Genomic DNA, 27,210 nt, shown 5'->3' with positions numbered 1-27,210 from the left:
ATTCGTCACTAACATAAGATAATTAAGATGTCGTTCCTATATAGATTCTAACATCTACATATCTATTTGTCTATGTGTACAGGGTGTAACATGTAACAGAGATAAATGAAGACGTTTGAAGGGTGCAAAACAGATGCAATAAACAATTTTAAACAATCAAATTTTTAAGAAAATCCTAATAATTTAGAAACCTAAGCCGGTCCTGTACGCGGTCCAAATGCTAGTACGATAAAAACTGTGCAGCTACATGAATAGAGGATGTAAACATTACCAATAAACGAACGTCTAAGATAAACAAACAATTTCGAAATCACCGACATACGGCAGTTTCAAGTAAGGCTCGTACTCGCTGCAAATGATAAGGATGCAGCATGTGTTCTTTTTAAAATTGATACACTGAGAGGCGCTAACGTTCCCTGCTATTTTGTGTGTACTACTTTGGGGTTTGCCTCCCTTGAAGTCAACGATTTCATCCCGTAAATCAGTACCATATCACATTATAGTAACTGCAGGGACTGACCTGCACTCATATTGCTAAATTAGATTATTGAACTGCCCATCGATTGCCTCATGTAATGTAATCTAACGAATAAACACCAGGTTATTGAGTGCAGCGTTGCGAGTCGTATTTCTCTATTAGGACCGGAATTGTTTTGTCGCGGAACTGAATCCAAGGGAAATTATTTTGTTGAAAATAAACAACGAAGATATCAAAACGAGAATTAACTTTTATATTTTAAAATGCGGAAAACAAGACTACTTCAATACATGTTGTGCTTACTACTATCTATTACTGACTAAACTAAACATAGCAAATTTTACTTATTCTTATTTCCACCACGATAGGTAGACTAAACAAATCAAAAACACAAATGCTGTTGTGCAAGACATCGCAGCCCCCAGCGCGGCACTTGCCTTTGAGCTAGACACCGCTCGTATCAAACAGACATGACAAAACATGCAAAAAAAAACAACTAAATCCTTACAAATTCAACAGGAATTGAATTTACCTGTATTTTCAACTACGTTTTTCTCGAAAATGATCAACTTTTGGACATACAAACATTTACTTTATTTTTACGTTTTATAGTGTCCCATCACCTCCTACAGGTTCGACATTTGTTTCTGCTACACGCCGCATATAATGCGTATATTTATCTTAGTATGCTTAAGTAGTTCGTCTTATATAGATAGATATGTCTAAAATTGAAGGAAAAGTTTGGGTACCTCATAACGAAAAAAACCACCATTGGAATGGCTTATCGCATAGGACAGTTTTGGAAAATGAAGGACTTATTACCTCAAAACCTTAAGCGTTATACCTACTGATCCAGACGCAATTTTTCTTTATCCCTTGATCGTTGGAGTAGCAAAAGAAATGGGCCTACCACACGTACCACGTAACTGCCGTACCATGCCATCATCGACAGCGAGATGATGCCCATACGGCGAGGAGTCCGTTCGTCACGTATCCGTTTGTAACGGCCGATAATGTAGGGTTTGCGAGGCTGACAGTTATTATTTATAACCGTGGCTATCTAACCGGCAATTTACCGGCTACTCTCTCGTCCTCCGCGGTCCGTCGAGCGTCTTTTCTTTTCTTTCGATAACTAACTGTAGCTAAAGGTACATGGCGACGACGACGGTGACGACAACGACGCCACCAACAACAGAAGAAAAGACGGTGCGCTTTCGGCTCGTTTTTGTTTTCGTTTTTGATAAAATTAAATAATTAAGATCGTCGGTTGTTCGGCGCGCCGCATCGATAACCAAATTGGCATAATTTCGAGTAAACGCACCCAGCACGTATCGAAGGAACGAAAATAAGGGGTAATTTTTGTATCTGGAACACCGCCAATAAGGCTCTCGGGGGATGACTGTAATTCAGCTCGGACCGAATTTTTTTACCGTCTTGTCGTTTTGCCAGTATGAACTATTAGAGAACGTCAGTGCGTTAGGCCTTTTGGGTCTATAGCATGTATTGTTTGGGGGCATTGAATTATCGCATAACATTCGTTTGGAACAAAAGCAAAATTTTCCCTAGACTGGCTCAAGAAGTCATTTGTTTTATTTTGTCAATTTGTTTTATTTTTGTCAATTTGTTTTATTTTTGTCACTTGTTTTATTTTTGTCATTTGTTTTATTTTTGTCATTTGTTTTATTTTTGTCATTTGTTTTATTTTGTTATAACTACTGTTAATTTGTTACCTATACGCCCTGATATTAAGGGTAGATATTGATATCGTATGGTAGGATGGGCCGGCACTGTAATTTCATGCCACAGCACTCTGCATCTGTATGCCCGAGCATTAAGCCCTCGTCGATATTATTAAATGCCGGAAGAGATATATACATATATGTAGGCAGGCACATATTAAGACTTGCATTTACGATTCAAGTTTACTGTTAATTTATTCAGATCGCGGACCGCGGCCTTTTTGAAAAACTGTCGTAAATTTTGAATGCGAATCGACTAAGGTAAAATGCAATTTTCCCACCGTGCGTGCCGCAGCTTCTCTAATCAACGTGGAACCTAAACTCGAACAGACACATGTAACACACACACACATATATATATATTTATATATTCTCGATTACATCATTAACTAACATCGTCGTTAATCGCAATCGTTAAACCGTACCAGATATCTTGTATTAGTGCATGGAGGTATTTGTACCTACGCTTTTTAGGAGAAGCAATCTGCCTTAAATGATGATAATTGTAAATCTCCATAAACTGGGCAGCTGGGAAATAGATAACGTATCTTGCCAAGTAACTGCCTGCTGCGGTAAACGCGCAAAAAAACAAAAGAAAGTAAAAAAATGAAACTTATTTTAACTACTTATGACCAATCGACGACGGGACGGCGCACCAATGGGGCTTTAAAATGGTATAACTACTTCAAGGAAGTCTTTTTACCAGCCTGTGGCAATATCTTAAACGGTATTCGGCATAGCTAAGTACTTAAATACTTTGATGTTCATTTTCTGTTACCCTTTTGTTTATTGGGATACGAAATAGATGACTGTGGGGCGCAGTATATTGTTTTCTGTTATTAGCCGTATGTCTTTTGTTGCCTGCTTTTTTTTTTGTTTAATAAAATGTGTTTGTTTTGGTAGGTACCTTTTGTTTTTTATTTCAGATGTTTCTTATTTTTCTGATCTTGTCCCGGCAGGGTAAATTAAAGCATCGGTCTGCACAGAAGCTATCGTCCTCGGGGCGTGGGACGACGTTACTGAATAATAATAACAATCCCGTGCCCGTCGTTTTTCTTCCCTTCCCTTCCCTCGGACTCGAAGTCGAGTTGCGGCAGCATCTCCAGCAGCAGCCGAAGCAGGCGTAGCGTAGCATTTTGAATTATTCATAACCTCGCGATCTTATTTATTGCATGTGCAAGTGCAACTTCCATAATTCATAGGTGGCGTAGATCGCGATCCGATTGAGAGAGAAGACGCAACAAACAACACGGAGCCCACTGTGTGATACCCCGCGTGCACCATCGACACACAATGGTCGATTTTCTTGTTATACCATTTGTTTTTCACAATTTAAAATGGTGGTAGTAGTATAGTACCTACATAGTCCACCCATATATGGGCTGTTACGTTTTCGGTTAATACTAATCATCCCTCATTAATTTTGACGGAAGGTCTGGTCTCACTCCCGTTAGATTGAATGAATTCCCATTTAAATAAAGTACATTCATGAACCAGACACGACGATGGTGTTTTGTTTTTGTTCAGGCAATTGTCTTTAGTTGCAGATGTTTATCTCAAAACTACAACTAAGCTATTTAGACCTTCGATATATAAAACCTGGTCTCTTTTACGATCATCCCGATTTTAATCCAAAACCCCAATTCATTGATAACTCATATCCAAAACATGGAATATCGAGGTACCTATAGCAAGTAGTTGTTTAATTTCCGGTTTACATTACTTCCTGTTCGCATGGGGCATGATGGTATTATTTACCTGCCGTAATTTTTGACTAACTAATTTTCGGGACGAAATTGCCCCAATTACGCCTTGTCGTTGCGACCTTCCCATCCTAAACGCCTAATTACACCCTGAGAATAAAAGCCCACAAAAAAAAAACAAAATAAGGTCGCGTCCTTATTTAGTTGTAGCAGTAGATCAAGAAAGACCATCGGACCAATTCACCGATTATTATCGTCGTGGATGTATTACGTATGCTCGCGTTGGGCGCACATTATAATGGTAATTCCCGTATAAATTTCAGGAACAGGTAATGGTTAGGGGGCCCCCTTATTACGGGGTTATGAATCAATATATTTCCGACTTGTCAAGTTATAATCGCCGATTAGAGCGATCAGATAAACTGGCGCTTCCGTCTTTTCTAATAACGACGGATTACGAACGGAACGGGACGACGGCTAATATGATGCTAAACGAAATTGGAACAATTTTTGGAACCCATAAAATTTAATTCGTACCTATTCAACACACGAACTTCTAAAAAATAAAAAAGAAACCGAAAAATTTCATGTCGACAGTCTAGACATGGTAGGTTTTAGGTACCAACCTATAGAAAAGCGAAATGGATATTTCATGTACCAACCTCTTAAATGGTCTAAAATACTGCATTCTGGGCATTTGGGAAACCTTATGTTTCAAATTAGGTACTCCTGTTTCTAATTCCTTCCTCAATGTTTTAATGTAATAAAATCAATTTTTAGAAAAAACGAAATCAAAAACCAACTCCAAAAATACGTGATTATAATTTGTAAATGTGTATACAAGTATCGACAGTGGCGGATTATCCATAAGGCAAAGTAGGCATATCCCTAGGGGCGCAAGGCTAAAAAGGGGCGCACGCGGAACTTTTTAAAACTAAAAAAAAAAAAAAAATAAGGAAGTACGTAATAAAAAAAAAAAATGCAAAATATATGACCGCCGGAGGGGCGCCTATGAGGTGCTAGCCTAGAGCGCCCTCGACATTTAATCTGCCTCTGAGTATCGATGATTTTGATGTCGATTGTTCTGTAATGTAGGTACTTTGCTTGGAAATAATTAATATATTATCTATTATTTTCTACTTTTTAGTTTAAGTTTGTACAAGTAGATATNGCTGCTAATTACCAGCTGACTACATGAGGCGTTGCATTTACTAGGACAGGAATTATATTTGCCTGTACTTCCAACAACGTTCTTAAAAACGGTGAACTTTCACATATACAAGCATTTACTTAATTTTCTTGTTTTATAGTACACAATCACTTGCTGCATGTTCCGCACGTATTTAAGTTACACCCTGTATTTAATACCAACAGATATCATCTCTACGATCGTACTGTAATGTTCGTGGGTTTAACAAAATTACCTTCTAAAACTGATAACGACAAAATTTATTTATTTACACTAATTATTGAAGAACTGAACTTTAAACTATTAAATTATTACTAAACTTAGGTTATGAATTATTCTATTTATTTACACTACTTTTGATATATCACTATTCACTGCGCTATTTATTTCACTGCTATCGCTGTCAATTTATTTCTGGATTCACTTCTGCAATGGTCAATTTATTTCTACTCTTCTCGGCGATCGTCTCTTCCTTTAAATACTATTTTGTTTACTTTCTGGCACCTTCTGGAAACATCCGGATAGTTTCTTTTTTCTTTAAACTCTTTAACTGCTTTCCCAGAACGCGCGTGCGACACACACATTTACAAATACGGCGCACATGAAGAAAGGCGCCCGCGGCTAGTCGGCGAATCGATAAGCCGCTCACACACACGTATGCCCGATCGCACACATACACGCTCGTGCTACAATATTATTTTCTGCTTTTTTGTTTATGTTTGTACATGTAAGCATGGTCTTGAAATCGGTTTTTATTTTTCTAAACTTTTCTTTCTCTAACTTTATTTTTCAATTTTTAGTGTGTATACACCAGACGCAAATACTTGAATACTTTTAGAAAATAAATAAAACACATCATGGGTCCCTATAAAATCTCAGGGTTGTCCTAGATTTTTCTGGGATCACATCCAGACTTAATACCAGTCTGACCACCTGGGAAATAGGTATACCCTTTTAAACAAAAAAAGAATTTCTCCAATTGGTCCAGGAGTCCACCGGTAGATAATCGGGGAGCAACAACAGTAATCTAATCTAGGCATATCTCGCTTATTTCTTATTGACTTCCATAGAGTCCTTCGTTCTCCTATTCTTCCTAATACCTCTACATTTCTAATCTTCTCTATCCACGATGCACGACGGTATCCTGTAACACGATATTTCGAACTTGCCTGCACCCTACACTACCCTTAATTTTATATCGCTACCGCTCCTTCCATCTCGAATTATCTTATCTGACTTCCCATTGATACAAAAACAAAAACCACAAGACCCCAACTGCTTGATTTTCGCTCATAACTAACTAAATAGATTTTCAATTTTTTTTGTACCTACAGGTGCATTTAGAGAGTCGTTATATACATAGGCACTCCTTTTCTTTATTAAATTCTCATAACCTACACACAGAGAGGATGCATGGGAGAAACACACCGGAGCTTTGGTAGCATAATGGCGAAAGGGAACCGGAGTAAATCTTCTGTTAATTCTGATTACATACTTAGCAGTTGTTCTTGGTGTTTTTGCCGCAGATAAACCGGAGGCGTGTGTGTTAATAAGCAGTTAGATGACCATTCATGGGTAACCGCGATCGGTACCATCGACGGCGGCGGCGCAAGGTACACATAACTAATAATAGAAAAATACGTTCGACCGCCGATTTTCTTCGGCTGTTTCTGATGGGCGGGGATGCCAGGCGTAGATAAAATCTACAACGGAAATTAACTGACTCCTATCTACCCCTCAGAAAACCGAGGGGGAAACGCCGCATCGACTTTGTCGTCTATCGACAGATGCGGTACGACGGGGGCCAAGAAGTTCCCGAACGAAACGTTCTCGGAATGACATCTATTAAACGATGTATAGACCATCACACTGGTCTTTTGATGGTTGGATGAAAGTGTTGGAAGCAATTGCGGCTGAGCATAGGGACGAAGTCGCCTCAATCGAAGAATATTTTAAAAATCGATGTGTACTACTTCACTTTACATTAGAAAAGGTCATTTTTGTGTAACATTAGATCATGGAAGTGTAATCATCGATATAAACAATTGAAACCAACAAAATGTTTCCAAATGCTTTAGCGCCTCTTGGCGGCCATCTTAGATGTAGGTGCGTGAATCCCTCTAGCCAAAACTGACATGTATTTACAACATCAACGCGAGAGAAACCGCAGGTAAAAACCTATAAAGAAATTTTGTAGGTAGATTGTCAGGGGTACGGAAAAGGACACAGGGTACCTTTTATTCAGAAAAAATACTGTTCCCGTGGTATAGAGGGGGATGAACTTTGACACGTATTTAGGGCATCAACGCAAGCTAAGCCGCGGGTGAAACCTAAAACTTAATACCTCGTACTAATTCAAATCTACCCTGAAACCATTTTTGTTGTATTAGTATCTACCTATATGGGAACTTTTGACACCGATGAGATAATAATTAAGCAAATTTATTAACAAGATTGTTTTATGGTATATTTTCTTATGGATCTCTTAATCTAATAAGTAAACAAAATACTGTCACGAAATTGTTTTTATATCAGATACTAAAACAAAACATTTCGTTTTTTTTGTTTCAAAAGCGAAAATATTTACTCAGAACCATCCCCTTCCTAAAAACATTTAAATGATAAATTCTTTGAAAATTGTTGTTCTAAAAATGTTTATTTCAATCTACTCTGAAAATAATAGCTATTTAATAATGTTATTGATATTGTTGAAATTTTGATAACGTGTGCGTTAATATTGCATTTATTTAGCATAAGTGTAACACATTGTATTTTATCCAGGTATAAATTTACAATTGTTCGTCAAAGCGTGGCCTATCAATTATTTAATATTCCTGCATGCCGATAATAATTAATATTAATTACGGCGATAGATCCTAATCTTGAGCGCATTGTTTTATAATTCGAATCGTAAATAGAGTGAATTTTTCGTATTCGTGAAGGAATTACGTGTCGTATGGATTGGTGGCGACATCTTTAAGGGATCAAGTGAAAAACAAGGACTGAGCTTATCGGCAACCTGAAGATTTCGAAACGAAATGAAGAGTTCTACTTTAACATTCAAATAAGTAGTAAACTTTACACAAATTTGGTAATATATTTCGAAATAGTAACCTTTAAAAGTATGAAGTAATCTAAGATATTTTGGAAATGTTTGGATTTTCGATTACAGGTGTCACCCTAACCTAAGTAAAAGGATAATTTCTACTTTTAAATATACAAGCGCAAATCACTTAGTGTAGGTATTAACCGAAAAACGTTCATGTTTTACCCCTAACTTGTGATTGTAATTAGGCGCACAGTCAATAAACCACGTATCAACAAAAGATAAACCTAAACAATTTAACAAAAGAAGACGTTAAGCGGCATTTGTTACTTTGACGATCAAAGACAAAAAAGCGTCTACTTCTGTTTTCTACAATTGTTTCCTATCGTAATTGTTTAAACCAAAACAAAAGCCATAATTCTATAATTCTATTGATCAGCAACTGTTTCCCTTAATATGAGTGCGTCCATTTTCGTTCTATAAATATGTAGTTTTTTTTATATTATTTTATTATGTTATTTTTTGAAGGGTATTCTGAATAAATCATTTTCTTCCCCATTACGTACAAGTACAAGAAGAACGTAAAATACATGCGGTAGCAATAATAAGGAGCCGGGAGCCGGTTGCTCGCATCTGATACATGTTTCCAAAAGACGAAGGAGAAAAAGACGGAGGGCGATACATTATCTATGCGATGACAGCAGTGCATCTCATGGTTTCCTTCCTCATCCCATATGTCTGTCGTTGGCGCGTTTTTCGCACCCAGATTTGTACCTCGCACACACGACAAACATTTGAAGTATACATGGAACCCATTTTATACCTATATGTATTTCTGTGTGCGTGTGTCTGTTTTTTTTTCAGGGGCACAAGGGCGACCGAGGACTTTGCCATCGTGTAATTTTGTATAAATAGCAAAAATGAATGGAGTTCCGATGATACATCAGCACTGTCGCTTGTTTTTCACGTATCACCCGATTCGGGTCGCGACGAAAGATGACACGTGGCTATCAAGCACAAGAAGAACGTTTTAATAAGTAAAGCAGTCTTTTGTTTTGCCAAACTCATGTCAAGGACGTACCCCCTACTTATTGGGGAGTTTAGGGAGTTGTAATGTTAAAAAAGTAATTGTACGAGATGCGCATGTAAAAGTTTGGTTTGGTAGAGCTTTTTCGGAATATTTTAGCGCCTCTTAGCGGCCATCTTAGGTGTAGGTGCGTGAATCCCCCTAGCCAAAACTCACACGTATTTAGAACATCAACGGGAGTCAGGGGTACAAAAAAGGACGCAGGGTACCTTTTATTAAAAAAAAAAATACTGTTCCCAAGGGATAGAAAAATTAGTTAAATCGATTACTTACTATTTTTAAAGAGAAACTAACTTTTTTCACACTGTAGATAAAACTCAAGAAAATGCCTAATAAAAATAGTTTTAAGTCACAGCATTTTTTATAAATACTTAGTCAATCCCTCGAAAAACAATTATATAACTGCATTTTAGAGCTTCAATTACCTACTACTGCCACGTGTACTTAGTAGATTTTCTTTTTTTTTTTTTTTGAATTTTAATACAGTTTATTAAACTTAAGTCCCAATACCTATGTACCTAGTGTGAAACGTTTAATTATTTTTTAATATTTCTTCTAAATATCTACTGCCTACTAATTCAACTAATTTCTGGAACAGTAGAAACAACGTCGGTTTCGGATGATCTAATATAAACCGACCGTGTGTTGTTGGCACGCAAGACGTCGGCGTCGTGACGCCCTCCGAGATCACGACGTCGCGTAATTTGCGGACTCGTTGACAGATTCACGGCCCAACATGACCCCTTTCCCCTCTGCACCCTCTCCTTTCGACCGTAGACCGCAAGTTATTTATAATTTAAGATATATCCCAACCGCGTATTAAAAGTAAGTAAACTAATATCTAAGAATTTCTTCGATAAATATCTTTTTTATAAGCAAATTTTCTTTCAATATCTATCAGTACTTAACATAAGTTGTAAGAATTTTATCGCAGAATTCGTGAAAGTCCATTCGTACGTATTATTAATTATAATTTAAAGTACGAAGAACAATTGACCGATAAACAATAACGTAGCGCCGTTTCGTCGTTTTTGTTTTAAAACATTTTCATCGCATAGCATAATATCTACAAGTACCTAAGCAGGTAAAACAATTACGTCAAAACAAAAATGAAACCGAAACAAATAAACAAAACAAAAATAAGCGTTCGTCTTTTACTTTCTTAATTGACCGGAAGATTAAACTTTTCGTCACTTCGAAAAGCCTCGTTGAAACTTTAACCGAAAAGCTAAGTGGATAGTAGTATCGTTATCTCTTTCTGTATCACGACGAGGATCATCAAATGGCGAGCTCGAAAGTCGATATGATGGATTGTTTGTAAAATGTGCGCAACTTTGAAAGTAATTTATCCATTCTCAGCGCCGCCGCCGATTATTAGAAGAGAAATAGGTCCGACGAAAAAAATGCCTTGGAAGCGTCCGAAAATAAGATGAATAGCGTCGGTACGCGTCGCCACTTCTAAAGCTCCAATCCGCTTTAGTAAAAGGCGTGACGTTAGTCGACAAGGAAACGCCTTTGCTGAGGTACATTCCAAAGCGAAAAACAAAAAAGAAAAAGAAAACGGGACGGAAAATTCAATTGTTTTTTTTTTTCTTTTTATCGATGAAAGTGTTTTGTTTCAGTAGGAATTAGTGAAGGTTTATGGACCGAATTTATACTCAACTCAAGGGTTCTTCCTCGTTCCCTGCACCCATAACAAACTGTACCAGTTTACAAGTACCCAAGTACAAGATTTCACCCCCTCCAAATATTCTATGTAATAGCGATACTGAACTACCCCTAAATTCCATTAGTCCAGAGATATTCCCAAAATGCAAGGATTATTATCTAAAATACCTCCGGTCTAACTGTTCCAATTTTCGGGCCAATATTTTTCAAAATTGGACATGTTCTTATTAGATTCATTTGTTTGATTCGGGATTTTTAAATGCGGTTTTCTCAAAATCCTTTAACGAATGCTTAACCGATCCTGATATATTTGATTATATTTACCCAATACCTATTCATATTCTGTAATGATTGAAGATGTTTTTAAGCTGTTTTCCAGGATGAAATAAAAAATTTTATGGACAAGGATATTACTTACAATTCCTGTTATTGTCCTTAATTGTTATTAAGGAGATTGTCCCGAAAATTTGCAGACATACTTGTAAAAGTGAATAAAGAATGAAATGATCAAATTTTCATCAAATTCTTCATATCACACTAGGTTTTCAAAAATCCTGTCTTTAAATTGAAACGACTCCTTATTTTCGTTGAAATTTCCCTACTATGGTATCAGCCTTCTTAATAGACCTAACCACTAGTCTGAGGTTTTCCCATAGAATTCTACTTTTGTTTTTATCTCATTCTAATTTCTATTATTTTTTTTAGCTAATTCTAGACACCTAAACCAGACATAATGCATTACTTTGGTTCAAGAATTTTCCTTAAAGGTGAGTTTCCCAGTGCAAGGGTACGATCTAGAATACCTCATCCTTTCTATCCTAAATTCAACCACCCCTATTTGGATATTTCAAAAGTATATCAATTTTCTATAGATACAATTTTCCCAAAACAAGAATATTAATTTACAATTTTCTATATTATCCTTAATCCTACCTCTGTCTGACCCAGAGACTGAGGTTTTTCACGGGTCTCGTGGACAAGTCTCTGTGTCCTCTAGGGTGTAGGGTGTTACATAACGTTGGAAAGGGGAACGGGGTCGAGCAAAAGGTTACACAGTATTATGTGGGGTAAGGGGGAGGGGTCAAAAATCTGAAAAAACTGCGTTGAGTTATTTTATGCATTTTGCCTTTTCAACCACATTTAAGAGATAATCTGCTATCACCATCATCAACCCCCATACCCGATTATTTGTATCTGCAATTTTTTTCTGAGACTGTACACTCAAACGCGGTGATCTCGGACCCGAAGCTCCGCCCTGATGTTACTTAAGTCGCCGAAGACCCCGCCCAATTAACGATAGGTTTTTCCGGGCGCATACCACCCGCAAGCCCGTTGACACCATGTGTGAAAATGAGGCAACTTAGTCACTCAACGGTAACGGCATTGGACAGGGCGTTCGTTCGCGTCAACGACAAAAATCAAGCGAGCCACCGCGGTCCGTCTCGACGGCAGCGTCGCGACGTCAAGCGTCGATTAATTTGCCCGTTTTACACCTGCGATAGTCCACCGCATATATACATAAATATCCAAGACGGCTGATTGGACTTATTACCGCGACGAAAATAAGTATATAGACGTGGCTACCTATGTATGTGTGTGTCTGTATATAGGTATTAGCATACAAAAGACGGTGGTGATGATAACAGCCCCCTACCTACATTAACTACCCGATCGACGGACGAACGGACTAGGTGACGACGTGTGTTTTTACTTTTACGTGTACAACTATCTTTATCGCGTGCATGTGTGCGTCTGGTGATGTAATAAAGTGTGCTTGTGTTCGTGAACGAATTGAAAATTGAAAAACGAATAGACAAAAACAGGTGCGCATTTTGTTTTCGTGTACCAAAAGGAAGAGACTTCGATGGTAGACGCGTCCCCGCAGTCTGCTGACATTTTACGGTAGTCAACAGGTGCGTCCAGCAGTAAAACCTAATGACAATTGCAATAAAACATTACATAGGACTTATGCATTAGCGTTTTTACCAATCACAAGTGACATTATTTAGAAAAAACTTTTGCCTGAAAAGGAATGATCTCATACTCTCTACACTCTCTTTTATTAAAAAAAAAAGCATATCCGTATAATTGTTGGCGTACTCTCTTTTTTTACTTTGAATTCTTTTATTTTATAATAAAAAATGGAACATCTACATAAGAACTCTTTTGTTTAATATATAAAAAGAAAAAGAGAAACGTCTTCAAAAATTTTGTCACAAACGAAAGGATTTATTAATTGTGATTTTCTTGCGTCGGTTATGGTTATCGAGAACCCATCTTACTTGGGTTCAGCTGAGTCAATTGATACCCATTTTATTTGGACTGACATTTTATTAAATTTTTATTAATTTTTAATGCAATTTGTTTCTAGAGAGCAATAGTAGTCGCCATGTTCTCCTTTTCCCTTCAGTATAACATCATTAGGGAAAACTTTTAGAAAGAAAATGGTCGAACCAGAAAGCGGAAGTCACCCTAGCGGATCGAGCTTATTGTTACAGCAATATCGACTCTAGAAATATTCCAAAATGACTCTAAAATATTCCCTACTAATTAGTTCAGGTCAGTTCCAAAAACAATTGGTATCAATTGATTCAGCTGGTTAAGATGACCAACAATAGTTCTAGTCTATGTATTGTTGTATCTGTTACATTGTGGAGCGATTTAAAGTTTGTTGTGCCAATTTTGGGAATATCACGTTCACGTTTGGCAAAATTTGTCCTAAATGTTTAGCAAATGTTCGAGCGATTTTGAAAACAATTGCAACACTTTCCCGACTCTAAACAGTTGCTTCTATTTTAGAAGCAAAGCCCGTACTTTAATAAAACAATTGCCTAATAGGTTACAGCTGCCACAATTGTTTCTGTCGATCCCTATGATGGCTGGAAAAAATTGTGGCAGACTCCGTGGCAACAGTCGTACTGCTGCTATCATCAACGTGATCATTAGGGAAATCGTATCGGCCATTGAAAAAAAAAAATGAAAAACAAAAAAGAGAGACATTACCGACGCTGTCAACAACTCGTTTTTGAAAGTTTATTCGGTTTCTTGTTTTCCTCTTTACACAAAACAAAAGAGCGTAGAAAATATGAGATCTATCGTCGATTGTGTAATGTTTCCAAAAATCATCAAAGAAAAACTGCCTTGTATTGTAAATTCGGAACAAACAAACAACTTTGTTTTTTGTTTTCTTTTGTTACAGTGTCTCAAAAGCATATTTAAAATTGGGTATCGTAAAAATCAAAAATGCACCATTCCGAATATAGTCAAGTAACACGGGACTTATCAAATATGGCTATGGAATCGTCATCTTTGCCAATTTCGTCTGATTGTTGTTACTCTTCAGACCCCTGGAGTTACCCATCTAATGTCACCCCAATGAAACAAATAGAAGGTAAAAAGAACATACTACATCTCAGAAACTGAACAATTTGCTACTAATAATTTCACAAGAACATTCTTCTTTATATTCAACTGATAATAACTTCATCATTCGGATGTTTTTAATTTCAAATGTTTTCATTGACGCTCAACTGTTTTTCCGATTATTCTCTTGTATTTAATTTGTACGGTACAAATAGACTGTCAGACGGCGGATTCTTCGATTGCGGGATTTCGACAGATTTACGGGCATTCCTTCACCTCGGGCGTTTCCATGGAAATCTGTCACCGACGACAGAGATCAACTCAAATCCCGTAGCAAGTCGACATTAATCTTAACAAATGACACCGCTTGCATATTTAAAGCTACCGAAAATAAATGGTCCGTGGCAATTGTTATTTTACTGTCTGGAAATCTATCAAACAATTGCGATTAACCGACAATTGAAGATCAGAAGATAAAAAAGAAAACCGATCGATTGGTCACTTTTTTAGTTCTCTTGTCATTTGTTGTAACCTGGCGGTGAAAATATTCAACTGTTTATTCCGAGCTCATGGGACTTTGATCGGTAATTGTTTCTTATTTCTTGGTAAGTTCATTTTCTAAAATACCACCGCGCGTATTCGAAAAAGCGCTTCATCTTTGTCAAATACAACCGTTTCTTGGTTTCAAAGATTAACTGCCCCAATTAATTATGCCAGGGAACATTTACGAACTATAAATCTTCGACGTGACTGTACAAATGTGCAATATGTTCGACTAATGAGAGATTCTATGTATATGTGCCGAAGCCAATCTGTGAAATTCGGCGTTTTAGAATACGACCAAGCCACCAAGAAATTACGGCAATATGAATAAAATTTAGTGACACCATCCAATCAAGAAAACTCTCATTTGTTTGGACATGTAGCGCATCGTCCACGATGTGCTCAAAATTTCGGTTGCTCTCTCTGGATTGTAGCAATTACTTAAACCCCCCACTAGCTAAGTACAATTTTGTTTATTCCTATAGCATGTCTTTTGAGCGCTGCCAAAGACAGAAAAGCGTATTCACCCCTGACCCAGGCCGACTCTGTTTCGTTAGATGTCGAAAACGAGAGAGACAATAACAACATTATACCATCAACCCCTAATAAGTCAAACAGTGCAAGGTAAGTGTACTTTTCATTAAACCTAATTCACAAATTCAAACCTGTTGTCAAATGTTGTTAATATTCCTTTGGTTTTTTTGTAATTCGTCCTGAAAGAATTAGTCTAGAAATCGTTTGTTTCTTTGGTAATCCTAACGACAATGTTTCTTTTTCTCTGATATGTAAAACAACTATCGTATTTCTTAGACGCCTTTTGTTTTGCTGCCACACATAAAACAACTAAACAACTTCTTAAAACCGTTGTTTGTTTTCTTGTAATGCTCGAAAACAAATTTTCTAAGTCTCGTCTGTCTTTTGTTTCTCTGTAATATCTATTGGTATCTAAATGTCGCTTCGCCCTACAACGTCTTTTATTTTTTCCGTTTTAGCCAATCTCTGGCCCCGGCGCTCACAGCAGCGGGCGCCGTTTTAGAAATGAAGCCCCTATGGGACGAATTTCACTCCCTCGGGACCGAAATGATTGTTACTAAAGCAGGCAGAAGGATGTTCCCGACTTTTCAAGTCAGGATATGTGGATTAGATCCTCACGCTGAGTACATGCTCATGATGGACTTTGTCCCATTGGACGACAAGCGATATCGTTACGCATTTCATAGGTCAGTGCCGAGTAATTCGGGAAATTAAGAAGGAAATTTAGAAAAATGACTAATGTTTTTCTAATATACAGTTCCAGTTGGGTGGTGGCTGGAAAAGCTGACCCGGTCTCCCCGCCCAGGATACACGTTCATCCTGATAGCCCCGCAACAGGAGTGCAGTGGATGAAACAAGTTGTCTCCTTCGACAAGCTAAAGCTCACCAACAATCAACTGGACGATAATGGCCACGTATGTCGTTTGTTTATGATATATTTTGTCTAATTATTAGTTTGAACCACCCTGTACATACCAGTATTTAGTTTGGTCATTAAAATGAAATCACGCTGTACATAACTAGGTCTGGTCTAATAGAAACTGTTTTGGACGCCTTAAAATTAGCCAGCTAAAAACAAAAGTTCTATCCATTTTCTTTTGTTTATCTGCTGAAGTTGATTGGAGTTTGTTTTTTTTTTTGTTTTCAGATAATTCTCAATTCGATGCATCGATATCAACCGAGATTTCACATAGTGTATCTTCCGCCCAAAAATACGACTTCAGCATCCGCCGAAGCGGCCGAAAATAACTTTAAGACATTCGTTTTCCCCGAAACTTCGTTTACTGCCGTAACAGCTTATCAGAACCACAGAGTAAGTGAAACTTGGTGGATTTGTTACATACACATCTAGCGCTGTCTAATTTTCATTATTAGATTTTTCGCTGTTTGCAATAAATTTCGCTATTTAAATTAAGAGTCGCGTTATAATTGCAGATAACTCAACTAAAAATAGCCAGCAATCCATTCGCCAAAGGCTTCAGGGATTGTGACCCAGATGACAAGTAAGTCTTAATTATAGTGCTTTTTTTCTTGCTCATCTCACATCTCGTCGGTTTGTAATTTCCAAGTTAAAAAGTCGAATAAAAACAAACAAACTATCAAACGAACGTTTTTTGTCATCGAAAACAAAGCAACGTCACGTCTCAATTTGTTTTTAAAAGCGCAATGAGAATTCTCGAACAAAAAAGGATCGCAGATTTTTGAAACAAAAAAGTATCTAACTGAAATGTGCTTCTTTTTTTTCTAACAAGAAACAAAAAACTATCTATAATTGTAATAAGTGCATATTTTTTTGCGAATTAGTCTTTTTTTTTTTCGATTATATTTCCGCTGGTTTATGTCGCGTGTTACAAGTGTGTCGTAAGCACTCAAGATTAAAATTGATAACGTAAACACAGCACTAATTCAGTGATAACATAAACACCATGATAAATTTACATGCTTGGAAGTGTGTTACATTCGGGAGATGATGCGTGTGACAGGAGAAATGTGGGAATTCTCGTCTTTATCGGATTCCAGCAATAATGAAAGATATTTATTTTCATGCCATCCAATTCGATTGCGCCCACGAATATTTTTACTCTCCGTCAATGAACACTTCATATAAAACGGTCAGATTTTCAAATAAATATCTATACACTGCCCCTTCGGGACTTTTTAGACCAGAAATAAACGCACCGATTCGAAATGGGTCACACACTTTAAATTTCCTAATTGTTAAGTAGCCCATCTTCTAAAATATAAAACAATTGCAAACAGAAGAATGCAAAACAAGTGTAGATATCAAAAAAAAAAGATTTTTTTTTCGTTTGTTTATTAACTCAAGTAAGGATATCTACCCGCATGATATGGCTTGTTAAGTTCTTTGATCAAGTAAGCAACTGCTTGCTGCATCTCGAGTTTTTAGACCGAAAAAAGAAATTGTTTATTGTTTGTCGAAGTCAGTACAGGGGCATTCGGTTAAAAGTGCCAAACATGTTCTAAACAAATCAACTTCCCTTTCCTGACAAAGCCGGTTGTGATGAGTATATTTAAAATAGTTGAACAAACGATGTTAATCGTTTGTTTTTGTATTACATGCGATGAAACTGACAACTGAAGAAAAACAATGAAATCAGCGAGACTTCTTTTGTCTTTATCAGTTTTTTTTTATAAGTATATACCTAATACTTATACGTATCTGATTCGTCAGATTTATAAAAATTTTCGTATAATTTGGCGTGACTATCATGAGGCATAATAAGTGTGGTAACAACATGTAATAAATTAGCTCGATTTCGTGTTGTGATTATTTACATGGCATCTTAAGTCAGTTTGACATTTTTAAGACGGGAGTTTGACGCTGACATGACTAGTGAGCCGAAGCCGAAGGTTATTTTCGGACGGCGTTACAACGCAAGACAGTTTTATGGTAACGTAAAGGGTTTAAATTTGCGGGAAATTAGGGAATTGTCTCTTCAGACGTGTGAGTTTCAGTTTTAAAATTAGGAAACGTCGCATAGTAAATTGACCCACGTTTCGTCTGTTAGACATAAAAACTTTCCGGCATTTGGTTTATGATTTTAAATTTAAAATAATTGACCAGGTGAAAATTTTATGACACTCTTTCAAAAAAAAAATACCCACTCGAATAAATTATGTCTATAAAGGACGAATTATGCCACAATAAAAAAACTTTTTTCGTATTTTTTAAGTTTTAATCAAATAATAATAATTTGTGTGTCAGGAAATCCACAAATTACGTTAACTAACTTATGTACCTTTATAAAATGTCAAAAACAATGAAACAAAATCATAACAAAACAGCAGATCAAAATAAGATCGTGCTTCATTTGTTTACTTCTAAGTTTTGTTTCTTCAAACCAACAGAGAATATTTCGTTTATTAACTAGATTTCTTTCAACTGTCTCATTTCGTCGTAACGGCTAATGGGGTATCTATAGAATTAAGCAACAAAGTGCTCAATACTTTACTTATGTGCAAGTTTATGGGAAGAAACCGTTAATACCGAAATAATGAAACGATTATTTTGCTTAGCTAAATTTACATCGAAACGAAAATAATCGCAGACAAAGAACGTAATATCTTTTAGATTTTGTTTGTTGATTATTTAACGAAGAGAGAAGAGACGAAATAAAGTTAGATAAAGTTTTGATCATTGAAAGACTGGCAGGTTTATGAATAGCCGATGTATTGCCTAGCTAAAAATGTGTTTAAAATGTTATTTTGGTATCTGCTGCTTCAAAATCACGCTAAACGATGTTTGGCAATTAATTTTATAAAGAAAACTATGTTATGGTCTATTTGGGCACGCTCTTTTGTTACCTATGTGCATAGGTACACTCCCTGAATCTTTTGTTTTTTATGGTCGCCTTCTTTTGTTACGATAATACAAACAAAACTGTTGGAAGTTCTTACAACTGTTTTACCGACTTAGAAAGTTTTAAAGTTTTACGGAATTCTTCCTCGGAATTCCCCTTTTAAGTCAAGGTTGCAAACTTATGCAGCAAGTGGGATAATGTATGCGGTGGCTCAAAAATACCTCCAACTTTTCAGACTACCCATTGCCCATCTACTACTTAAATCCGTCCATCTATCGTCGTATGTACACACACATAATATGTTCTTCACTTTATGACTTAATTTCAGTGAAAATAACTCTCAAACTACGCAGACGAAAATTGGTCTGTTTTACGGCAATTTTATGGCATTCAGATTGAGTCGCTTTGGCCAAGTTTGTTGACGTTAAATTTTTGTTTATGTTATTCTTCCGAACGCATATTTGATGTTTGAAAACCTAACGCGAATCATACGGACGCAGTTAGCGATTAAGAAATATGATTTTGCCCTAAATTTTCTCTTTCAGTAATTATTAATAAGTTACGTTTAAATTTGTCTGTCAAAACAACAAATAAAAACAAATGACCACTAACAGCGACTGTTTGCAACATTCACTTTTTCTTTAAGCAGCGTTCATGTTTTTCTTTACTAATTGTTGCAGCGGTCCCGAAATCCTGGGACATAGTCAACAAACAACAAAACCGCCGAGACCAGGGAGATCACCCCCATCAAACTACAGCAAAGGTAAATTTAATTAAGTTATCTACTTCAGCGTATATAGTAAATAACAAAAGGCGTTTAAGTTGTTCTTTTGTTTTATTGTTTTCTTCCGCCATTTTGTTTTACAACCTATCGGGCGATTCCCCTTTCGAATTAAAAAAACAAACGAAGTCAGGCATGGGCCGGGCTTCATTATTCCTCACCGTTTGGATAAGTAAGTATATACAAACCGACTGACAGATATATAGATATATGTACGTACGCATTCACCTGAAATCCAGGAAACGTCTGTTAAACAACCGTGAATTTAAATGTCTAGTATACATCCGCCAGGTACGTACAGGGCATGTTCAATTTGTACGTTGTCACTAAATCCTGAAGGAGTTAAAACAAACTGCGCCAAGTTTCGCTTCCTTGACCGTACACAGGATGCGTCGTAAAAAGCTAATAGCTCCTTTTCTGATAGCTTTTTATGACGGACAAACAGATTAACAAATTAAATTTCAAAAATATGGTATTTCTTTGAACCATCATAAAAAAAAAGAAGATCGGGTCTGTAAATCTTGTAAACGGTTCTTTAGGTATACCACAGACACCCATATACACACACACACATTACAGTGTGTAATAAACAACAATCATTTGCGTCTGTGATTTATAGACTTGGGATAGGAAGCCATGTGTTCCCACAGGAATATAAACAACATTGGTGTTATTATGTGCGTGTACTTGAGGCATGCACTTAACCGATTGTTTACAAAATCCGCCCGGCCTCTCTCCATAAAAGTAAATTCACCCGCTCGACTTTCGGGACAATTTATGAATTCTGTGTAAGGAGCTCTCTTAAAAAAACCGATGTATAAAGCATCGTAAATAATACCTATTCTACTGCATACGGTGACTGTCATAATTAAAAAATAAAAAACAGACAAACAAACAAAACCGTTGAATTGCAAATGTTTCAAAACATCATCTAATCGTAACAACGACAAAACTATAACTACCTTCGTTGTTTTTAAACGACTGCTTTATATTCTGTTTTGTTTGATGCTCTATTGTTGCTTTTTATTTCAGAAGAAGATCTGACGTCTCACATTAGTTCTACAAGTCAAGATTCTCATTCCGTGATCGCCAATCGTTTTCAAAATGTACCACCCCAAAACACCACTACCTCTTTGCTACCGTCTAATATATTAAGCGCCGGTTTAAGTCACATCGGTCAGCCCTATTCGGCAGAAATATGCAATTACGGTCCTATCTATCATCCCCACAATATTCTCCACAATTATAATTCCGTGTACAGTAATGAGAAATCGTTAAGGAGTTCAGGGAACTTCGGGAGAACGATGTATGGAAATTATCATCACGGGTTTTATGGGAATAATGCATCATTGAGGGCGCCTCCCGTTCACCAAAACGCTTATGAATTTAATCCAAGATGAAAAAATATTTATTTAATCTATTCCATGTAGATGGGTATATTTTCAAAGTATTATATTTTCAATCTTATATATGTTGATTCACCTTCTCGTTATGGCCCCGTGCTAGGGGTAAAAACAGCTGAATGTACTGCTACTGTTTCGCTTTTTTTTTAATTTAATTTTATTGTTTCCCAAAACCAATGATATTAACCAAAGAGATTTTTATGTGTATCGATGTGTTCAGTGTCAAAAAAAAAACGAATTTAAAACTGATATTATTGAATAACAGTGATAATTACGATATTATCTATTTAATAATCTAATAGAAATGTAGTAGTAGATTAGCTTTTAAAATAAATTAAAATGAAATACATGAAAGTGATATTTTGTACTAAATTTTGAATAAAAAATATGTTTAATAGTAAGTTAAGCAATCAAATGTTAAATGCCTTAAAATATAGTTTAAATAGACGCTATTATCAGAGATGATGTTAGTTAATTTATATTTACGAAGAAGAAATTGTATCTATTAATTTACTTATTTATAAATGAAATAAAACATATTTGAAATCTAGATGTAATGTTTTTGAACTAATGGGGAAAGCCGGTTCTGGAAAAACCCTCTATTAATTTCTGCAGAAGAAAATAACGGATTAGTTACGTCATCGTCCACGAACATTGAAACGTATTTAGGACATCGACAGGGTCGAATCCGCGAGTAAATTGTCAGGGGTACGTTCTATCCAGAAAAGTATCTTGTTCCCGAGGGATAGATGAAATTTTGTACAATTTTGTGATGTGTCGAGTAAAGCCTAGTGTAGGAATATTTTTAATGATATTTTTGAAGATGTTAGAGAAGTTTTATTATATTATTATAAGGGCAAATTTTTTTTTTGGTTAATTAATTACAAGACAAAGAAAACGCACCTAATCAATCTGATACAATTTTTGTGTGGAAATGCCGCCGTTTAAGATTGTTGTGAATCAAATTGATCTTGTCCTTGTGTTGATGTCGCATCAACAGTTACGGTGGAATCACCATCAGGGTCCTTAGACTCGGTTAATGTTATAGATTGTTGGTTGTTTTGGTATTCGGAAGCAGAGCGGTAGTTGTAGTTGGGGGGGTCATATATACCATCATATGGTATAGGGTTCGGGTAAGGTTCTTCGCACATGGGCATTGGTATTACATTAATGGGAGTCATGATGACTTCCATCATGGGAAAACAACCATCCGATTGAAGAGGCGGCATGTTGTAGATGGGCGATTGCATGGTCGACTACAATTGTAGGTACAATTTGTAGATTTAAAAGATACAATAAGTAAAATTCAGACTTACTTTGATTAATAGTAAAGATGCTATTGCAAAAATAACGGCTTTGTAGCCCATGTTTCTTCAATCACCTTTCTACACAAAGTTCTAGTTCTAGTTTCAAATGGTAACTCGATTCATGAATTGCCCATCTTACTTTTTATACCAACGCACAACAAGATTGATAAAAACAGATTAGGGAACGCGTTATAGATCACGTATTTAGAAGATTAGATCCAAGGTAACGCAGAGAGCGGAAGAACAAAAAATCACACGTACCTACCTATGTGATTGCAGTTCGGATCAGAAAAATTAAAAAAAAAAATTCATTTGTTTTATTATGTATCTACCTAATAATTTGTTTCTTTTGTCTCCGTTTCTGAGTCGACATCGATGTGCATGTTTTGTTTTCAAACAAGAGAAACACTCATTTATTTAACAACAGACAAACGAAAAGTCGTAAGACTATTGTACTTTTGTTTCATATTCTGTTTTTTATAAGTGCAAAGCACTGGTACTTATTCTTACCTAAAATTTCTGACTCAGTTTACTAAATTAGATTTTTAATTAATTAAATTACAGAATTTTGAAACACTTAAGACTCAAACGAGCTGTATGGTGCGTGTCATAGGTAGGTATGTAATTGTTATTCGCTCAATATTTTTGTTTTAATACCTTGATTAAACCAACAGCATTTTGTTGAACTTAAAAGCGTGCCCACTAGAATAAACAATTATTATGCATTAATAAATAGATGTTTAACCTGGAATGTTATAACCAACCTACATTTGTGCGTGAACCGTCGGGGTCGAGCTGGAAGTTAGTTTGACCCTGAAGATGGTCAGCTACGTCAAATTATTAATGAATATATATAGGCAATGACTCTAACGCTATTGTAATAAAAAAGGCAAAATATACGTTAATATTTTTATGTATTATCCTAATATTTTGGGATTTACTATATATTATGTTTTTATTTTCTTAGGGGTGCTATTTAACTGATCCTACAAGTTTTTTACTTAATAAAGCTACCCTTCCGTGAAACGTGCCCGTGAGTACATTTCTTCGATTTTGTTTTGTTTTATATATTTACTGTTAAATAATTTTGTTTTTGTATTTTTGCATTAACCACCATTACGAAAGTTAAAAAATAAAAAGGGTTGACCTTTGGTTCACGTTGTTATTTAAGGGTTAGTAAATATTAGATACCTATCAAAAATTCCATTGATTGATGGAAGTCATCGTGGTACCCGTCGGGATAGAAGCAATTTTTACTACCATTATAGATATTACTTAATGCTAATACCTTATAAGGTATTAAGCTGGTGCCTAATTAACCCCGATGAAAATAAACCAAAGCTAATTGGTAAACGTACATTTTGGTTTTTAATTCTGATCATACTTCTAATGATCTCATTATTAACAACTTCCAGAAACTAAATTATTACCACCTACTGTAATTTAAATCTGATCGTCATTTGTTTTTTTCTATAGGGAAAGAGAAATATTAAGAAGAGATAAACAAAATATATTATAGTATTTTTCAATATATCTTTTGTTATTCATTTTTCATAACGTTGCGCTCATATAATTGATAGTCTTATTTTTCGATTGGGCTTTGGTTTTTGTTTAACGTTGGGCAACTGTTTTTATTGTCAGGAGCAAGTACCTATGGCCCTTCTATGTGTAATTTCTTAAACAATTGAACAAACAAACAAACAAATGCGCAAATAAAATATTATAGGTAGGTTTTTGATTTTTTGGGAGAAGAAAAATGGTTAAACCATGATACTTTAATAAAGTTCTTTATTTCTTGTCGTTTAATTTAGTGTTTTAACAAGAGTATATGTTATTATTCCCAGTTAAGCCCGGGGGAAGAAGTTGTAGAGTCATTTTTTGGCCCATGTCGCATGTCGTAGAACTATGCAGTACTATATGAACTCTGACCCTGGTTTTGTACACCGGTTGCTGATGCTGCTATAGAACCATCGTCAGATTTAACAACAGCGGCTTGATTGTATTGACTTTCGTACTGGCTATTACTTTCACTGGGAGGGTAGTAGGGGTTATAATTATTATTAATGGGTTGCGGTTGCGGTTGCGATTCGTCATAAAAAATGGGACCGTTGTTAGAAGGTACCAGGTTTACAGAACTAGCGCCGAATACAATTTTAACTGCTGGCAAACTGGAACACCCTTTGTCAGGCCTCGGATATACGCAAGTACCTTGGGCAGACTAGAAATTTATTTATTTAGGTAGGTACTTAGAAACGAACCTAATAATAGAACAGACTAATTATAGATATCTTAATGATTTTAAACTTACTTTGAAGAGATATAACGCCGATAAAACGAAAAAGATTGATTTCAAAGGTACCATGATGGTTTACTACTTGTGGTGGCTAAAGATTTTGTTAAATGACGATCGCCGTCGTGGTTTGTTTACAACTTAATTCAGCAAGATTTTTGTCATACCTTTTATATTGGCGGAAAACAAAAGAGATCTCTTATTAGTGACACTGATGACGGATGAACTAGATCTCACGACTGTTGAATCACGTCTCAGATGATTACAACCAAGGTCGCGAACGACGGCAGAAGATGATGCGGAAATATCAAATTTTTGCACGTCGAATTTTATCATTTACCTGGGTTCTTATCAATACATGTCCGGGTGCGTCAGATATATAATTATAAGTAAGTGAGTAGACCATATGAGAAAGTATTTATAAGGGGCGCTACTTCTGCACTTCTGATGTTCTTATTTTTATGATAGCAAAATATATGCCAAAATGGGTGCTGGAACTTCAGCGTTGGTATATTTTAATCACTCTGATTACGTATTCTTTTATTAACAACTACCCGTTTTAATTATCATCACACCTAAGACTTATCTTATTTTTGTGTCTATTCATTTAGAGAAGCATCAAATTCGCGTTCAGTTGTTTACAGTGTGTTTTGTTTCTAACATTTATTGTTTTATATAGTTCGCAAGAAACAAATGGTTATCAGAATACTTACGTTATTTTGTTTCTTTCCTCAATTTTTTCAATTGTTAATGCCCTAATACCAATTTATAATGTCTGAATTTTCTAACCGACGATCGACGCAGACAAAAGCATTCGAAATGACTACAATTACGTGAAGTATACGAATAACATCATAATTGAAATTGCATATTTAGTATTTTTATATCACAATAAACAAAAACACGAAAATTGTTTACGGTATATACAAATACGTGTTAGTTTAACAATTTGTTGTCTTAAAAAATACCATGTCCTGTATATGCCAATGAACCCTAGATTCGAAAAAGGAAAATGCACAATTCCTTCGACCAGGCACGCATGGACTTGTGTGTTGTATATGTTAACAATAACAACTGAAATTTTTCGCTATAAAAAGTCGACCGATCGTTTCGAAAATTATTCAGCAATCAGCTGCTTCAATTACTACAATACCAGTCCTTAACTGTGCGACTAATTCGTCATGATGCAAAAGGCGGGGGTTGTACTTCTCATTTTACAAATCTTTGTTGGTCAGGTATGTAGACAAATATTTCAACCACAATTTAAAGCAAAACGATATTTAATGTCTTATAATTTTTTAGGGATTGTCTTGTGTACTACCACCTCTACCATTGCCACCCTGTAGCCTACCAGCGTTGCCTCCCCTTCCGCCTTGCTTACCACCACCTCCGTTGCCGTTGCCTCTGCCACCCCTACCATTACCATTGCCACTACCTCCGTTACCCCCATGCGCATTACCACCACCGGCACCATTACCTTTACCCCCACTTCTACCACCACTTCCTTTACCTTTACCCCCATTTCTCCCACCACTACCTTTACCTTTACCCCCATTTCTACCACCACTTCCTTTACCTTTACCCCCAGCTCTACCACCACTTCCTTTACCATTACCCCCAGCTCTACCACCACTGCCACCCTGCCTACCTCCAGCGCCTTTGCCTCCGTTACCCCCTTGTGCATTACCTCCAGCGTTACCATTGCCCCCATTCCTACCACCAGCTTTACCTCTACCCCCGCTTCTACCTCCAACATTACCTTTGCCACCTTTACTACCGCCAGCATTGCCTCCCTGTTTACCACCCATTCCCCCGATACCTTTGCCTCTCGCGCCATGCCTCGCTCTTTAAATTCGATTGTTAACCCGTTTAAAAATGTTTTTTCTTGTTTTTTTTCGTTTATAAGCGTTGTTCAATAATAATTGTTTTATCGTATATGTATAAGTATACATAATAATATATGTTGATAAATAAACTTTAATTCTGCATGACAAAACAAAACTGTATTTCTTCTTTTCCGTTTCTCTTTTTGTTATAATTATAAGGAAAACAAGTGAATAGCAGCATCCGATGAAGGAATTGTTTTTTTTATTGTTTCTCGCAATAATGAAAACGAGTGAAAAGTGTCGGCAATTGTTCTGATAAAAAAGTTACTTTTAAAAATCGGAGAGCAACTTCAGTAGGTAGAGTGCATGTCACAAACGCTCATATTAATTTTGTTGACATTGGAGACACTTCACTGGGCGTCTTTCAACGGT

General features: G+C 36.2%; 3 protein-coding genes across 3 annotated transcripts; 2 read left to right on the top strand and 1 right to left on the bottom strand.

Moving 5' to 3' along the window:
- Window positions 1-12,278: 12,278 nt before the first annotated feature.
- Window positions 12,279-21,836, top strand: LOC108739669 (T-box transcription factor TBX10). Its single transcript, XM_018473675.1, has 9 exons — window positions 12,279-12,823; window positions 14,110-14,301; window positions 15,302-15,440; window positions 15,809-16,036; window positions 16,108-16,264; window positions 16,498-16,662; window positions 16,785-16,852; window positions 19,852-19,934; window positions 20,985-21,836. Exons 2-9 carry the CDS (start codon window positions 14,154-14,156, stop codon window positions 21,350-21,352), a joined length of 1,356 nt encoding a protein of 451 aa, XP_018329177.1. The 5' UTR covers window positions 12,279-12,823; window positions 14,110-14,153; the 3' UTR covers window positions 21,353-21,836.
- A 2,644-nt stretch (window positions 21,837-24,480) lies between these two features.
- On the bottom strand, window positions 24,481-25,219 carry LOC108739615. The gene is made up of 2 exons (XM_018473598.1): window positions 24,971-25,219; window positions 24,481-24,880 (listed from the first exon to the last, which is right to left on the bottom strand). Exons 1-2 carry the CDS (start codon window positions 25,022-25,024, stop codon window positions 24,566-24,568), a joined length of 369 nt encoding a protein of 122 aa, XP_018329100.1. The 5' UTR covers window positions 25,025-25,219; the 3' UTR covers window positions 24,481-24,565.
- Window positions 25,220-25,436: 217 nt separating this feature from the next.
- LOC108739608 (histidine-rich glycoprotein-like) lies at window positions 25,437-26,845 on the top strand. Its single transcript, XM_018473592.1, has 3 exons — window positions 25,437-25,456; window positions 26,146-26,187; window positions 26,255-26,845. The coding sequence occupies exons 1-3, from the start codon at window positions 25,437-25,439 to the stop codon at window positions 26,814-26,816; spliced, it is 624 nt and encodes a 207-aa protein (XP_018329094.1). The 3' UTR covers window positions 26,817-26,845.
- Window positions 26,846-27,210: the final 365 nt, after the last annotated feature.

The sequence above is a fragment of the Agrilus planipennis genome, unplaced genomic scaffold (assembly GCF_000699045.2).
Source record: "Agrilus planipennis isolate EAB-ADULT unplaced genomic scaffold, Apla_2.0 scaffold162, whole genome shotgun sequence".
Classification (NCBI taxonomy): domain Eukaryota; kingdom Metazoa; phylum Arthropoda; class Insecta; order Coleoptera; family Buprestidae; genus Agrilus; species Agrilus planipennis.
This window is presented reverse-complemented; position numbering and strand designations above follow the sequence as displayed.

Excerpts from the sequence above, each read along its gene's own strand:
- LOC108739608 (XM_018473592.1), top strand. The coding sequence starts at position 25,437 with ATGGGTGCTGGAACTTCAGC. Across the intron at positions 25,457-26,145 it reads ATGGGTGCTGGAACTTCAGC|GCGGGGGTTGTACTTCTCAT; the intron begins GTTGGTATATTT and ends ATGATGCAAAAG. Across the intron at positions 26,188-26,254 it reads TACAAATCTTTGTTGGTCAG|GGATTGTCTTGTGTACTACC; the intron begins GTATGTAGACAA and ends ATAATTTTTTAG.
- LOC108739669 (XM_018473675.1), top strand. The coding sequence starts at position 14,154 with ATGCACCATTCCGAATATAGTCAAGTAACACGGGACTTATCAAATATG. Across the intron at positions 15,441-15,808 it reads AATAAGTCAAACAGTGCAAG|CCAATCTCTGGCCCCGGCGC; the intron begins GTAAGTGTACTT and ends TTTCCGTTTTAG. Across the intron at positions 19,935-20,984 it reads CCCATCAAACTACAGCAAAG|AAGAAGATCTGACGTCTCAC; the intron begins GTAAATTTAATT and ends TTTTTATTTCAG.
- LOC108739615 (XM_018473598.1), bottom strand. The coding sequence starts at position 25,024 with ATGGTACCTTTGAAATCAATCTTTTTCGTTTTATCGGCGTTATATCTC. Across the intron at positions 24,881-24,970 it reads CGGCGTTATATCTCTTCAAA|TCTGCCCAAGGTACTTGCGT; the intron begins GTAAGTTTAAAA and ends ATAAATTTCTAG.